General features: G+C 36.6%; 3 protein-coding genes across 3 annotated transcripts in view; 2 read left to right on the top strand and 1 right to left on the bottom strand.

The window, feature by feature from the left end:
• Nucleotides 1–492: 492 nt before the first annotated feature.
• Nucleotides 493–7197, top strand: LOC116179659 (mitogen-activated protein kinase kinase kinase 7-like). Its single transcript, XM_031499468.1, has 3 exons — nt 493–976; nt 6551–6744; nt 6792–7197. The coding sequence occupies exons 1-3, from the start codon at nt 889–891 to the stop codon at nt 7023–7025; spliced, it is 516 nt and encodes a 171-aa protein (XP_031355328.1). The 5' UTR covers nt 493–888; the 3' UTR covers nt 7026–7197.
• A 1993-nt stretch (nt 7198–9190) lies between these two features.
• On the bottom strand, nt 9191–10136 carry LOC116179657 (vesicle transport protein SFT2C-like). Its single transcript, XM_031499466.1, has 3 exons — nt 9920–10136; nt 9718–9869; nt 9191–9669 (listed from the first exon to the last, which is right to left on the bottom strand). The coding sequence occupies exons 1-3, from the start codon at nt 10097–10099 to the stop codon at nt 9399–9401; spliced, it is 603 nt and encodes a 200-aa protein (XP_031355326.1). The 5' UTR covers nt 10100–10136; the 3' UTR covers nt 9191–9398.
• Nucleotides 10137–12601: 2465 nt separating this feature from the next.
• LOC116178287 overlaps nt 12602–15152 on the top strand; it is a 61228-nt gene continuing 58677 nt past the window's right edge. Inside the window, exon 1 of the mRNA XM_031497745.1 lies at nt 12602–13325. Coding sequence (XP_031353605.1) covers nt 13214–13325 — 112 coding nt within the window. The 5' untranslated portion in view covers nt 12602–13213. The remainder of the gene's footprint in view (nt 13326–15152) is intronic.

Genomic DNA, 15152 nt, shown 5'->3' with positions numbered 1-15152 from the left:
ATGTCAAAATAAACATTGTGTAAATCACTTGTATTACTATCTTGTCCCCTTCTATCGTTTTCTGTGTTTTAAATTCATAATTCCCCAAAGCGTTTCCGTTCGAGATTTTCATTCATCATGTATTTTTGCCAAATTAGGCATTGGGCCCGGTTCATGAATTTGTTGGTAATTAATCGGGGGCGCCCTCGAGTGAATTTTGGCAGTCTTCCGCTTTTTTGCCCATAATCGTGCAGCGAAGGTTTTTTGAACTCGCGTTGGATCCGCCGTCTTCGTCGCGCCTCGTCTAACGTGTTAACGTCTTTCCGCGGATAGAATTTATATATAGAGGCATTCTGTAGTGCCGAATCATGGTTTGGTGTCTGTTTTTAGAGGAGTGACTCACGTAAACGAAATTAGTTCAGTTTGTTTAGTTGCGGTGGGGTGCGCTTTTATGTTTTTTAGTGTACAAACAGATCCGTATTGTACCAATTTCGAGATGGATTTCTCAGAGAAGCTCTCCGCGAAAAGTTCGTCCGTCCGCGAAATTTGCCTCCCCAAAAACGCGGGGTACGGATCTGCGCGCCGATTCTTGTAAGAGGTAATTGGTGGAAAATGCGCGAAGGTTTTTTGAACTTTTCGCCGGTGAAAAGATTTCGATTTTCGTATTTTAGTCGCGCTTTTTTTTTAATTCGTCTCGCAGCTGCAGGACGTAAATCTTTTACGCATGTCCGGAGAGGTCTCCACGAGAGCGTGTGTTTTCCTCTAAGATTTTCAGTTATCGCATCCGTCTTCTTCGGGCTCGGTTTTGTTTTGGAAACCCCCTGGTGCGTCTCGGCCGATTTTTGGAACACCCCGCACGTTCGCGCCCCGACGTTTTTGGCGATAATGACATAATTCGAAAAAATTACAATGTGCGATTGTCCAACTGCTGGTGTTATTACAACCCACGAAACTCGCAAGAGTTGGATTATTTTTAACGAAAATACTACACATATCGGTGGGTATTCTTGTTTCTTGCAGAAGCTATTAATAAATTCGCTCGTTAATCTTCCCAATGTTTGTCTTCCTTATTATGTCACGCGGTCTTAGCGGATTTGGAAATTTGTTCCTTAAAGTAAATACGGAAGAGCGAGCGATTAAAATGCCGTTTTGGTAATTCGCCAAGTTGATCTCTTTCCTTGATGTATGTTTTATTATGTTTATATTTTTTCCCTCCCGATTCGCTTCCTTCTACCAAAATATTCGTGTGTCAGCTCTTTGTTCCGGTGGATGTTTACTGTTGGAGTACGTTGTACTCAATTACTTTAAATAATTGAAGTATTTTTAAATGTGAAAGCTTTAAAAACAAAAAAGTTATTCATTCATTCTTTACGCTTGAATCACCCAATTTCCTCGTGCCCCAAGGAGTTTTGCCTAATCTTTACTATCTTTGGAACATGTTTCAAGTGAATCACAACTTGGTAAGCTATTCACTATGACATTTTGGCACGAAGTGGAAGGTTATAATGAGGCTTACAAGTTTGTCGACAAGCTTAACAAATGTGCTACTTTTTACGGGGTGAGTCACATGTCTTGCGTAAATCTCATGGCGTTTGTGTCCAGTTTCGAGTAGAACTCAGCCACCAAAGCACTTTCAGTGGTATCACGTGCTAAAAATGTATTGTGTGTTTATGTAAGATTTTTCAAAGTAGACGATTAGCTCATGAGTTACAACATTGGTTTCCTAAACGTTTTGGTCCCCCAAAGTATAATAGAACGGATTTTTAATTTTTACGAAACGAATATTTAGTGCTACCCTTTCTCGAACCGCAATTCTCCATTAACCCTTCAATTTTGACGCCCCAAACTTGTACGTAAATCCATCACTAATTACAGAATTTTTTGTTTAATCCACTGTTGCCATTTTTTGAGATTTCCAAAAGTTAAACATTTGCTCTTGGACACAAATACAAAATATCCGCATTTTTATAATATTCGACTCATTTGGGCCTTGGGGGTTTGGATCAAGAAGGTTTGTTTTCCCTCTCTCTTCCTTTCATCTGCAGAATGTATCATGCCAACCTTGTTTATTTTTTTCTAACATTTCCATACTTTTCTTGCCACGCCACATTTGTCATTTGTAACACATTTTGGAAATTTCCGAAATTTACGATTTTTTTAGAAACATTTTCACTATTACCTGACATTTTCCACCTATGAAAGGCGAGCCGAATTTTTTTTTAATTCGGTTCGGCTTGGCTCGACAAAAATCAGGTCAGCTCGAACCAAAACTTGGCTCGGAAACCAAGCTGGGATTCAAAACGATGGAATTTACAATTGAATATTGAAGGTTAAAAAACTTTAATCAAATAATTTTAATAGTTAACTAAATATAAACAAAACATATACACTGTGTCCAAGAATAAGTTGTCGATTTCATTTTAATTTTTCGTTAAATAAATAAACTGTTGGTTTCAACAGGATGGTGCACCCGCACACAACGCCTTAATCGTGTGAGAATACCTATCGGATATATATTCCAGGAAACTTGTCCGATAGGTTTTCTCACACGATTTCGGCGTTGTGTGCAGGTACACCATCCTGTTGAAACCAACAGTTTTGTTTTTTTTAAGTGCATTGTTGTATTCGTATTAAAAAAAAATGCTACTCAGTGCGGTATGTAATTTTTACGGGCCTTATAAGAAATAAAGTTGATGATGATTTCTTTGTCTCTCCACGTTGTCTTGTAGAGCCCAAAAGTGCCAAAGAGAAAGTGTTTTTAATTTTTTTGTATCTGTTCAAATATCATTAGAAAAAAATAAAAACAAAATCGGCAAATTTCGAATTTTCTAGCATATCTTCGGAAGTAATCGTAATTTTCTGGTTTAAAGCATAATAATAACTCTTTAATTGCTAATATTTTTCTCTAATTTGACCATACAACCATGATAGACATCCTTATCTTGAACACAGTGTATATCTCCTAAATGTTAATACTAGTTTTTGGAGGAAATTTAATTAGCTTTCATTTTGAAGATATAACCGGGTATAAAAAAATTGATAGTTTTCGAGATATTGAGGAAAAAACGAAAAAAGGGGCCTAAAATTCAAAATGGCGGTCACCCCCCCACATGCAGGCTTTTTGGATGTGTTCAAGAGGAAGGTCCAATGAACATTTTCCCGGCCCTAATAACAGATGGAGTAATTCCTAGGGTAGGTTCGTCCGCCCCACCACTGCCTTCACGAGCCAGCTCATTTGCCTTTTCGTTGCTCCTTATTCTGCAGTGCGCTGGCACCCTATTAGACTCACTTAATCTATATATACAGTGATTTTCATTTAGAAGTAGGCATAGGAACTAGTTTTAAATGACAATATACGCTCCACATAAGACATCGTAAACAACTTTCAATTTTAACTGAGGATATGAAACTGAATGTTTTTTTTGTGGAAGAGAATCCCATAAGAAATAACGGCCGAATTTAATATCTCTTCATCATAACCTAAAAGCATACTATTACCACAGATATACAGGGTGGCCAAATAAGAATGCGAGGTACTGTATCTGGGAACCTGTCCATCGTAGAACCTTGCGGTAAAAAAATTATTACTAAAACGGCCACGAGAAAAATCTGGAAAATATTTTTAAGTTTCTGCAATGGCCGCTAGGGGGCGTAACTGCAATCTGTGAATTCCGCTATATTAACCTAACAATAAATTGTCCGGTCTTTGAAGACGACAATAATCTGAACCTTTTTTGTTTGACAATTTTTCCCGTATCTCTAAAAATGAAGTGGTGGGGGGGTATTCAAAGGTTTCCGTAAAGAACACCCTGTATCTTCGAAACGACTGAGCCGATTTTAACAAACTCGGGTTAATTGAAAAGGGTTATTCTTCGGCTACAAATATTACAATATTTGAAGTTTTGTTAGTTTAACATATCGCCGCTTGGGGGCTTTTTTCGACATTCCGACAGAAATGGTTAATTTTTTCAAAAAAATGAAATGCGTTGGTTTGATTTTTTTTCATGAAAAAGTAGCCAAATGATGCCTGAACAATCTCGCAAAAACCGCATCTCGATATCTTGTTCCTAACCTAAAATTTAGGCAAAAGAAAAGTTTATACGCTCACAATTTTATTTTTTTAAGCTAATTTTTCCGGAATTATTTTTATTATATAATTTGTGGCCCTAAGGACCTAAGGTGGATCGATTTAAAAAAGGAAGCTTTTAATGCCGCCGTAAATGCTCGAAATGCTGGCCATCACGATATAAAAAATGTATATATCTCTCAAGATACCGAGATGCTGTTTTCGCGAACATGTTTAGGCATCATTTAGCTACTTTTTCATGAAAAAAAAATCGAACCAATGCATTTAATTTTTTTGAGAAAATTAACCATTTCTGTCAGAATGTCGAAAAAAGCCCTCAAGCGGTGATATGTGAAACTAACAAAACTTCAAATAGTATATTTGTAGCTGAAGAATAGCTCTTTTGAACTAACCCGAGTTTGTTTAAATCGGCTCAACCGTTTCGAAGATACAGGGTGTTCTAAACGGAAACTTTTGAATAACCCCCACCACTTCGTTTTTAGAGATACAGGAAAAATTGTCAAACAAAAATTGTTCAGATTATCGTCAACTTCAAAGACCGGACATTTTTTTGTTAGGTTAATATAGCGGAATTCACAGAAACATCATTTTTTTAGATTCCAGATTGCAGTTACACCCCCTAGCGGTCATTTCAGAAACTTAAAAATATTTTCCAGGTTTTTCTCGTGGCCGTTTTAGTAATAAATTTTTTTACCGCAAGCCTCTACGATGGATAGATTCTCAGATACAGTACCTCGCATTCTTAGTTGGCCACCCTGTACGCATACAACAGATTGCTAACATTATGCATTTTATGGGTATACTTAAAAGCGCCCTCTATCTATCTATCTGTGCTATTACTGTCGTTTTTATTAAAAAATCTAGAATGACAATACAAAATGCGCGCGCATGTTATTTCGGTTGTATAAAATTAGGCGTCTTTCAGAAGGATTTTTGTCAAAGTAGACATAGAAAATCCCTATGTCTACTTCTAAATGAATAGCACTGTAGAGTTCGTCTGCAGTCAAGCACTGTAGCCCATCGGAAACTGTCCGCTGCGTCGCCTGACTGTCACAGGTTCTCTGGTGCACTGGGAATGATGGCTAAATTCTCTGCCTGAAACAGGGTGCTACACTGTCCGAGGGAGAAGCTAACGTCAGTTCTCGGTTGATGACCATATACACCTATACCCGTTCCCCTTTCTGTTAGGAACCCGTTTGTAAACCACACGACTCCCTTTAGGTTTGAGGAACGGGAATCTGGTCCCTGTCCGGGAGACCGACTTTAAAACTCTTAATGGCTTGAAGATAAGATTTTTCGATAGAGTGCTTTTGTATTATGATATGGTTGAATATTCTCCACATTTTAAAAATATTTGGAATTATACAGGGTGCGCCCACAAAGTAGGGCGCCCAAGTGGTACATTGTTTTAAATAGAACCCCCTGTATTTGAATGCATTTTTGAATTCTACGTGTAATTGTACGTTTTTTTTAAGTATATGGTTAATATCCGAAAAGCTAGTAGTTTTAAAGATAATTAGATTTTTAAGAAAAATTGGGCATTTGCAAGGGTCAGTATATTGTCAAAATTATTACTTAAATTTTGATTCCAGTATCATTTATCCTCGGTTAAGTAAAAGTCAAAGAAATACATCTACTATGAAACATTAAAAATATAACTTACAGGGTGTTTTTGTAGTAAGTCCAAAGTTGCAAAACTTCATATTAAATAATCCCACTTTTTTAAAATCAGATAAAGATTTTTAAAGCAGATAAAAATTGCCTTTTTTTTGCATGGCCACCTCACTATTATGTAAATTACATATAACTTATGTAAGATTACAATATAAAAACCAGGAAAACCAAGATATTTCGAAAACTATCAGAGATAGGACATTATTATCAAAAGTTGAAGGTTTTTGGAGGATGGAGATGACATTAAAATATACAGGGCGTTCCATTTAAAAAAAGTGATATTTTTTAATATGAAGTTTTATAACTTTGGATCTAGAAAAAAAAATACCCTGTAAGCTATTTTTTTAATGTTTTGTAGTAGATGTATTTATTTGACTTTTACTTAACCCAGGATAAAAGATATAAAACCTGCAATCAAAATTTAAGTAATAATTTTGAAATATACTGACGCTTGCAAATGCCCAATTTTTTTTTAAATTTTCGGATATTAACCATATAATAAAAAAGACGTACCATTACACGTAGAATTCAAAAATGCATTCAAATACAGGGGGTTCTATTTAAAAAATGTACCATTTTGTCGGCCTACTTTGTGGGCGCACCCTGTATAATTCCAAATATTTTTAAAATGTGGAGAATATTCAACCATATCATAATACAAAAGCACTCTATCGAAAAATCTTATCTTCAAGGCATTAAGTTACTCCGCGCAATCGTTGACTCATCCTGTACAAGAGAGTGCGATATTTATCATATCTCGAATTAACTAATGAATTAAAAGTTTAACAGTATCTCCTTTTTTAATTGCAGGTAGTAGAAGCACGGTACAAACAGAAGTACAAAATTCAATTCCCCCCGAAGCGCCGGACTCGCCCGATCCGAACCTCGACAACATGTACCTACTCCTGGATCCGCATCTTCGCCCCGCCACGCCCGACTTGGACGATCCCAGTTCCGTCTCGCTATTCGAGGAACACAAACAATTAGCTCAGGAATATCTTAAGGTAAATTAGCTCGACTTGATAACGTCGGCCTCAATTTTTGATTGAAGGTACAAACGGAACTAGCGTATTTATCACAGCGAAAGACGAAACTACAGGAAACACAAAGTTTAGAGCAACAGAGACAGAGAAAGACAATAGAACAGTTACAAAGTGAGAAGCAGGCCCTAATATTGCTTAAGAAAAGCTTAGAGAAACAGAAAGAGTTACTTACCGCCAATATCGGTCGGCCGCCGTCTGACGGTTGGGTTTTAGTGCCACGAAGTGACGAAAGTGAACTTTAGGCGTTTGGTTCGTTTTTACTTATTTTAACTCTGTGTTATTATTTTTATTTTTTTTTAATCTAGTTTTTTAAACATATCACTGTACATATATGTTTTTAATATGACAAATTTTAAATGTCTTGGGTTTGTTTCAATGCAAACATGCAAGAAATAAAGTTTTTATAATGTTTGACCAATGGAATTTGATAGGTATTCTTTCATGTTCCTTTTTTGTATGTATTTTAGCTAAATTAATGGCTCGTCAGTTTATAATTTTTTTTTACAGAAAGCGAGTAATTTTAGATGCTTGCTTATACATTTGTTTTAGTTTTCAACATGGAGCAGATCTATGAAAAAAAGTATGCGAAGAACACTTTTTTCAGGAAAATTTTCAGTTTCTTTTCTACAACACCAAACTCTTTTCCAGAAATTGTACGAGATGTCTTGGAACCAATATAATATAATCTCCGTTTGACTAGGAGAGGCGATTTAAGCTATGTTCAAAAATAAATATAAGAAGAAGAATAAATATGATCTAAATTAAAAATATTTTCTTTTTTTCCCTTACTAAAAATAATTGCATGCGGCCCGCGAGATCGTAATGAATTTGGAAACTGGCCCACATTTGAGTTCAGAAATTAAAACTTTAATTAGTCGCTTGGTTCCCTGTCATCCCAAAACCTGGAAATTGCCTTAAAATTCTTGTTAATTAAGCGCGCTTCATTTGACACCAAACATTTGTCAATCAGATACATCTCATTAGCTACCGTAATTATGCTTAGTTATTTGGGTGTGTTGAAATTCAAAAATTCGGTAGTCCAGTTAACGTCCCTTGCTGGTGATTTTTCTGAATTGCGCATGAAATATTTTTATTAATTTGTTTGATTGTACTAAAATGCTCTGCTAACAACCCTATATAGGTGCTCAACCAAAATCTACCCCTATCCGTTCGCAAATTACGTGTACTTTTACAAAAAGCGTCTTTTACTCGGGAAACATACACTTCGAAGGGTGGTTTTTCTGAATAGCGCATGAAATATTTTTATTTATTTGTTTGATTGTACTAAAATGCTCTGCCAACAACCCTATATAGGTGCTCAAAAAAATCTACCCCTATCCGTTCGCAAATTACATGTATTTTTAAAAAAGCGTCTTTTACTCGGCACTCATCCATTTCAAGGGGTGGTTTTTCTGAATTGCGCATGAAATATTTTTATTATTTGATTGATTGTACTAAAATGCTCTGCCAACAACCCTATATAGGTGCTCAAAAAAATCTACCCCTATCCGTTCGCAAATTACATGTATTTTAAAAAAGCGTCTTACTCGGCACTCATCCATTTCAGGGGTGGTTTTTTGAATTGCGCATGAAATATTTTTATTAATTTGATTGATTGTACTAAAATGCTCTAACAACCCTATATAGGTGCTCAAAAAAGTCTACCCCTATCCGTTCGCAAATTACGTGTATTTTTTTAACTTTGTCGCTAGAGGGCGTACGAAATCGCTTTATAAAAAATACAGCGGTTTTAGGAATTTTTGTTTTTAAATTTGCATACATGTTTTAAAAAACAATTGACATTTTGCGGAAGAGGAAGCTTGATTTTATCTGATTGCATTTGTACGTCATAAAATAAGATTTACAATCGCCTTCACAAAACGCTAGGGATTCAACGGGCGTGTACCTACTTATAACGGAAGCAGAAGCGGAAGATAAAATCTTTTTTTTTTGTGGAACCGGAAGTGTGAATACTGTTATAAATTTGATAAAAACTGGAATAATCAGAGTTTATTAAACTATGCAGTAAAAACCACGAATTGTTGCGACGAACTAATGAGTCGAATGAAAGTAAACAAAAACAAACAAGTCCCGCCACGTCTGACAGCCGGCTCTACTGACAAACTCAAGCGCCGTTCGGCCAATCAGAGGGCGCATTGAAAAATTCAAATAGACTTCCGTTACAAAATAGCGGAACTGAAATAATATGCAGAACTTCCGCACTTGCGGAAGTAGAGGTCTGCTGCATCACTAGTGCTTTCTGTGCCAAAGTCTTCCTTATTTCAACACTCACCATTTACTTAGAAATCAAACTTAGTCAGGATGCGCATACTGCTGTATTGGTTGCTAACGCTTGTTACAGGAATATTCCATTCCAATGCTAGATTTTGAACTAAATAAAACACAATGGACTTAAATAAATATTTATACAATTTTAACTATCACAGTAACTTATAATATACAATATCAAATACTATTTCTATAACATCCATAGAGCTTCTCAGTCAAATACAACTACAATGAACGTTTTATTAAATGAAGATGGCAGTGAAATGATGGATGACTACATTTACTCAATGCGTGTGTACTTAATCGTTAACATAAAAGAGTAGGTACTATATGGGTAACGTAGCACCAACACTTTTAGAAAATATCTTTGAAAAAACACCAACACCGGTAGCACCACCCGGAACGCTCGCAACTACAGACCACAAAAGTGTAATAATTTGTCCAACGGCTCCGAGCACGGTAAACGGCGTGCTCTGCAAGTGTAGGGCGCAGTATAAAGTCACTCCCAGCGTAAAAACATAGGTGACGGTGAGCCAAATTCGTTCCCGTGTAAACGAGTGTTTCAAATAAGCCACGGGTCCCCACAAGAACATGAAACTACAACCTTATTAATAACACCTACAGTTTACGGCCAAAAATATTTACCTTAAAACGAAAAAGACACTACCTAAGGTGAATAACAGCGCGAATTTTCTCGCTTTTAAAATCAGCACGGGAATGTACATTAGAGAAATGGAAAAGCACAGGATGCCCATAAGAACGCAGGCGCAAAATCCCGCTATCCTCTGGAAGCGTGTCTGGAACGTGAATTGTTTAATAGCGAATTCCGGCGAGTTGGGATAGTCACCAAGCTCGGGCAGCATTGCTTTTGGGTGCTCGCGAACCACGTCTCCTCCTCTTGGCTTTCCGATTTTAACCAGTTGGAGAAGTTGGGTTTTTGTATCGTTGGCATTTGTAATTTGAACGACTTCTTTTGGTCGTTCTGCAGTAGCAGATACTGATCTAGATCCTTTTTCAAATCTGCCATTTTTATGATGTTTGTTTTGTCAAGATACGTCAACAGCTGACAGTTGACAGTTGATAGGATTTGACGCTACCAGAAACACTTCTGTTTTGTGGTTATTGGTCCTCGTTGATTATGTCTATGTACAGGGTGAAGTACAAAATTATGGGTATCCCAATTACCTCACCAAGGGATACACCTTGTCGTGGTGGTGGGGCTCAGTAGCAACTATTTCAGTGGTGAAGCTAAGTATCCCAGGCAGATAACTGCTAGACTCCATGGCTGTTATCTATAAAGTTTAGTACGTGAGCTATTAACGAAAGTATACTCGACGGATACTCAATAAATGTGGTTTGGGGGACAATACCAGAATTGGTTTTAGTTTGAATTGGAAAACGAGCGAAATACCTTTTAAACTTGTCTAATGGAGTAGAGATGTTTGAAAAGGCTCTCGACGGTTACACATCAAACGTGACAGACGAAATTTTCCACATCTGTTCAAGGTTATCTTGGAACTGTTTGAACTTATGGATTCTACAGGCCACATTCTATAAGAAAAATTTTTTTCCGGGTCGATCTGAGACAATTTTTTTTGAGGGCCTCAAAAAAAGGCAGTTATTTACCTTCCTTTTTTACCAGAAATCGACTGCACCAAAATTTATCGGGAAAACACTTTTTCTTATTAATTTTGGTGCGTAGAATCCAAAACAATTCGTACTTTTTCGATCGGACTTCTCAATCAAAAGTTATGGGCTAGAAACCAATTTCGAAAGAAAATTCAAAGGGCTGTAACTTTTGAACTAGTAGCCCAATCTTGGAACTGTTTGAAATTATGGATTCTACATGCCACATTCTATAAGAAAATTTTTTTCCGGGTCGATCTGAGACAATTTTTTTTCGGGGCTCAAAAAAAGGCAGTGTATAACCTTCTTTTTTTACCAAAAATCGACTACACCAAAATTTCTCGGGAAAACACTTTTTCTTATTAATTTGGGTGCGTAGAATCCAAATCAATTCGTACTTTTTCGATCGGACTTCTCAATCCAAAGTTATGGACTAGAAACCAATTTCGAAAGAAAATTCAAAGGGCTAAGAAAATTTTTTTCCGGGTCGATCTGAGACAATTTTTTTTTCGGGGCTCAAAGAAAGGCAGTTATTTACCTTCCTTTTTTACCAGAAATCGACTACACCAAAATTTCTCGGGAAAACACTTTTTCTTATTAATTTTGGTGCGTTGAATCCAAAACAATTCGTACTTTTTCGATCGGACTTCTCAATCAAAAGTTATGGACTAGAAACCAATTTCGAAAGAAATTTCAAAGGGCTGTAACTTTTGAACTAGTAGCCCAATCTTGGAACTGTTTGAAATTATGGATTCTACAGGCCACATTCTATAAGAAATTTTTTTTTCCGGGTCGATCTGAGATAATTTTGTTTGAGGGCCTCAAAAAAAGGCAGTGTATAACCTTCCTTTTTTACCAAAAATCGACTACACCAAAATTTCTCGGGAAAACACTTTCTTATTAAATTTGGTGCGTAGAATCCAAAACAATTCGTACTTTTTCGATCAGACTTCTCAATCAAAAGTTATAGACTAGAAACCAATTTCGAAAAAAAATTCAAAGGGCTGTAATTTTTGAACTAGTAGCCCAATCTTGGAACTGTTTGAAATTATGGATTCTACAGGCCACATTCTATAAGAAAATTTTTTTCCGGTTCGATCTGAGACAATTGTTTTTTCGGGGCTCAAAAAAAGGCAGTTATTTACCTTCCTTTTTTACCAGAAATCGACTACACCAAAATTTCTCGGGAAAACACTTTTTCTTATTAATTTTGGTGCGTAGAATCAAAAACAATTCGTACTTTTTCGATCGGACTTCTTAATCAAAAGTTATGGACTAGAAAACAATTTCGAAAGAACTACCAGAATGACAGGTCTCTAAGGGTGGAGTCCATAAATCTTGGGAAGGTTTGGGCCGCAATGCAACTCAGCCACCCCAAGCAGGGACGACGCATCAGATTTCGCTCTTAGCATTTTTTTCAAAATAACTATCTGTCACCATTTTTATTTATATCGGCTGTTAACTGCGAGAAGGGCATTTTTGCCAAAAGGGATTAATGGGGGTGAAAATGAGTCAAGTGTTCTGGAGATCAACTCTATATTCCGATGGAGTAAAGCGTAAATTTTGGGAAGCGTCTAAGGTAATGAAAGGGGTAACAATGAATTGTAAGCTCCTTGCGGAAAATGATAATTTATGACTATTTTCGTAAAGGGGGTGAGTTGTTCCATATAAATAGTACCTTTTCAAAGCGATTTACGCAAAATTAATTCGCAAGTAAAGTAGAAAATTCTCGGTAAAGTTTAAACGTATCGTGTTCCCAACGAAATTGATGAAGTAATAGTGACTTTGGCATTTCTCGCTCCCTCTTAATTACCAGAGTTTTAATCTTATAAACCAAGGATGTTATCTTCAGCTTTAGATTGACTGTGTATAATTTAGTATCTGCTGGTTGTTTGTAATTAATTTAAATTGCTTGGGAGGAATCCCTCCACAGTTTCCAACGTGTAAGGGAAACGTACCTACTACTCCCACACTTATTAATACATTCTGAATCGGCACGTGCATTTGATTAATTGAACTCAAAAAGATTGAAACCTTCAACAGAAGATTGCTCACGGCATCCATCTTGACAAGTCATATTTTAATCTCAATTCAAATCCCTTAGAATCAAATTTGCATTCGCACGATGTATGAAAATGCTTTTTTTTCCTGCTCCAAAGTGAGCTTGTCGGGTTGGGGATGAAATAAATCAAGCGAAAAGTGCGCTAGGTTTTTCGAGGACGCGCGGAGAACCCCGGCCGTGGGCGTCTGTCTACATGAAATTTATAGCCGTCGTAATCGCCCCTAAATTATGAATCAAAGCTTAATCGAGCAATGGCCATAACGCAATAGTCATTTACTAAGTAAATCTTGCACGTCAATAAAAATGGAGCGAAATAATCCTTCTCTTTTCAGCGGCGTGGCCGTTACAGAGCGCTTTTGCGTACTGCGCCTTCGACGAGGGCATAAACGCTTCAGCGCATCGGAGCAATTTTCAGATGAAATTCAGTAGCTTGTAGCTAACAGACAGATCAAGATGCCCTCAAAGTTGGCATGGCTAGGGGTTATTTCATATTTGACTTTCGCTAGTACGCTACCGACCTCGCTCGTTGAAGACGTTAAGGCGAATTCAATCAAAGACAGCAAAGGTAAGAATTTTCGGATATTTTTGCACGTATTTTTCATTAATATTGATTAGGTGGCCGCAGAGTCAACAGGTAGATTATTTTGAATTGTTTACGCGAATTAACCTTGCCAAAATCAATGAATGACGGTGGGGTAGGTAGCGATTTGTACAAACTATGCCCATAAATCATCTAGTTAGATCAACAGGTTCAACTTGAAGGGTTTGTCTAGAGGCCAACAAGTTGTTGGCAAACGTCTCCTATTGCGTATTATTCATTAGATCACTAGTAATTTAATTATGCTTTTCAACGCTGCTCTCCAGAAAAATCTAAGAGATATTCTTCATGTCTTTCTCTTTCATTGTAGGAAACCATTTTCTATCGTTCGGGTAGGATCTTTTAGGTTTGACGCTGCATTTTCTGGTGAAGCGCTAGAAGAACATGGGACCAATACAGACCTTGGGTTCTTCTTGGAGCTTCACCGTGACCATCTTCACATTCTTGGATTATAAAATTACGTAGATCCTCACATACAGTAGCTGTTTATAGAACGGTCGCGTTATCACCGTGTAGAAAATGATCTTGGGCACTTGGTACCTTATTTTCAATGTATGTACCAAAGCATTCATTTTTCTACCTACTTCATTTTTCATTTTCACAAAGCAGCACCTGGTTAGATATAACCAGTAAATTTCCTCTCGCCATTTCCTTTAGTTTGTTTATTAGGTTTAGGTGATTTTAGGGCGATTTTTGGCTAACATCAATGTTTGAGGCCCTACACGGTCACTAAGGGATCTCAAAATTTCACCAAACTTTTTGCATTCACTTTATCTCGTCAATTTTAGAAAAAAAAACAGAATTACATTTTTCACGAAAATTTTTGAAAAAATCGACACTTGCGACTGCAATGTAGGGATGGTAAGCATATATTACAGGGGTGGTCTCTAAAGTAATCGTTTAGTAACAAAAAATATCACCGGCAAGAGCCCATTTTGTGCGAATTGTGGTTCATTTTTTTATTCTTACTTTGGTGTTGTTTTGTATTGGCGCTTTGAAAATTTTTTGGCGCGCTAGAAGTGTCATGGGATAGCCTCATGCTTTTTCTTTCGGTCGCCATGTCAACCGTTCGCGTATCTTGAACGTTAACGAAATTATTAATTTTCCTGTAAAGGAATGCAAAATGAAAATGCAATTTTTATAAAAAGATTTTGTTATATTTGCAATCACTGTGACTAAATTCCGTTTTTTCTTCGGTTTTTTCGTTTCAAAATAAAAACTGTATGGAAATTTCCACTTTTTTCGTATGATTTTTTAAGTATGCATAGAACTTTGACGAAACTTTCTTAAGGCGTTGTTCGTGATAAATTGCAACGTCCGGTATATCTATTGGAAGGCAATCAATTTTTTTTGAATTTTTAAGAGGTATTTTTCCTTTTTGAACTCATTGATTTCAGGGGGTTGTTCTTTAACAGTGCACCAGATATTTTTATTTTATTAATAGATTATACTAAAATGATCCACCAACAACCCAATATAAGTGTTCAAAAAAAATCTACCCATATCCGTTCGCAAATTACGTGTATTCCCATAAAAAGCTTCCTTTCCTTAAAAATCATCCACTCTGTATGGGGTAGTATTTGCACAGCGCATCAAATATTTTTAATTTTTTGAATTGATTATGTTAAAATGGTCCACCAAACCAACAACCCTATATCGTACTCAAAACAATTTAACCTTATCCGTTTGCGAATTAAAAAGGTTCCTTTTCTTGGCACTCATCCATTTCAAGGAGTGGTCGCGGGGGTGGTTCTTTTAATAGCTAAAAGGCTAAAAGCTAAAAGGGTCTACCAA

Source organism: Photinus pyralis, unplaced genomic scaffold (genome assembly GCF_008802855.1).
Source record: "Photinus pyralis isolate 1611_PpyrPB1 unplaced genomic scaffold, Ppyr1.3 Ppyr1.4_LG8, whole genome shotgun sequence".
Lineage (NCBI taxonomy): Eukaryota > Metazoa > Arthropoda > Insecta > Coleoptera > Lampyridae > Photinus > Photinus pyralis.
This window is presented reverse-complemented; position numbering and strand designations above follow the sequence as displayed.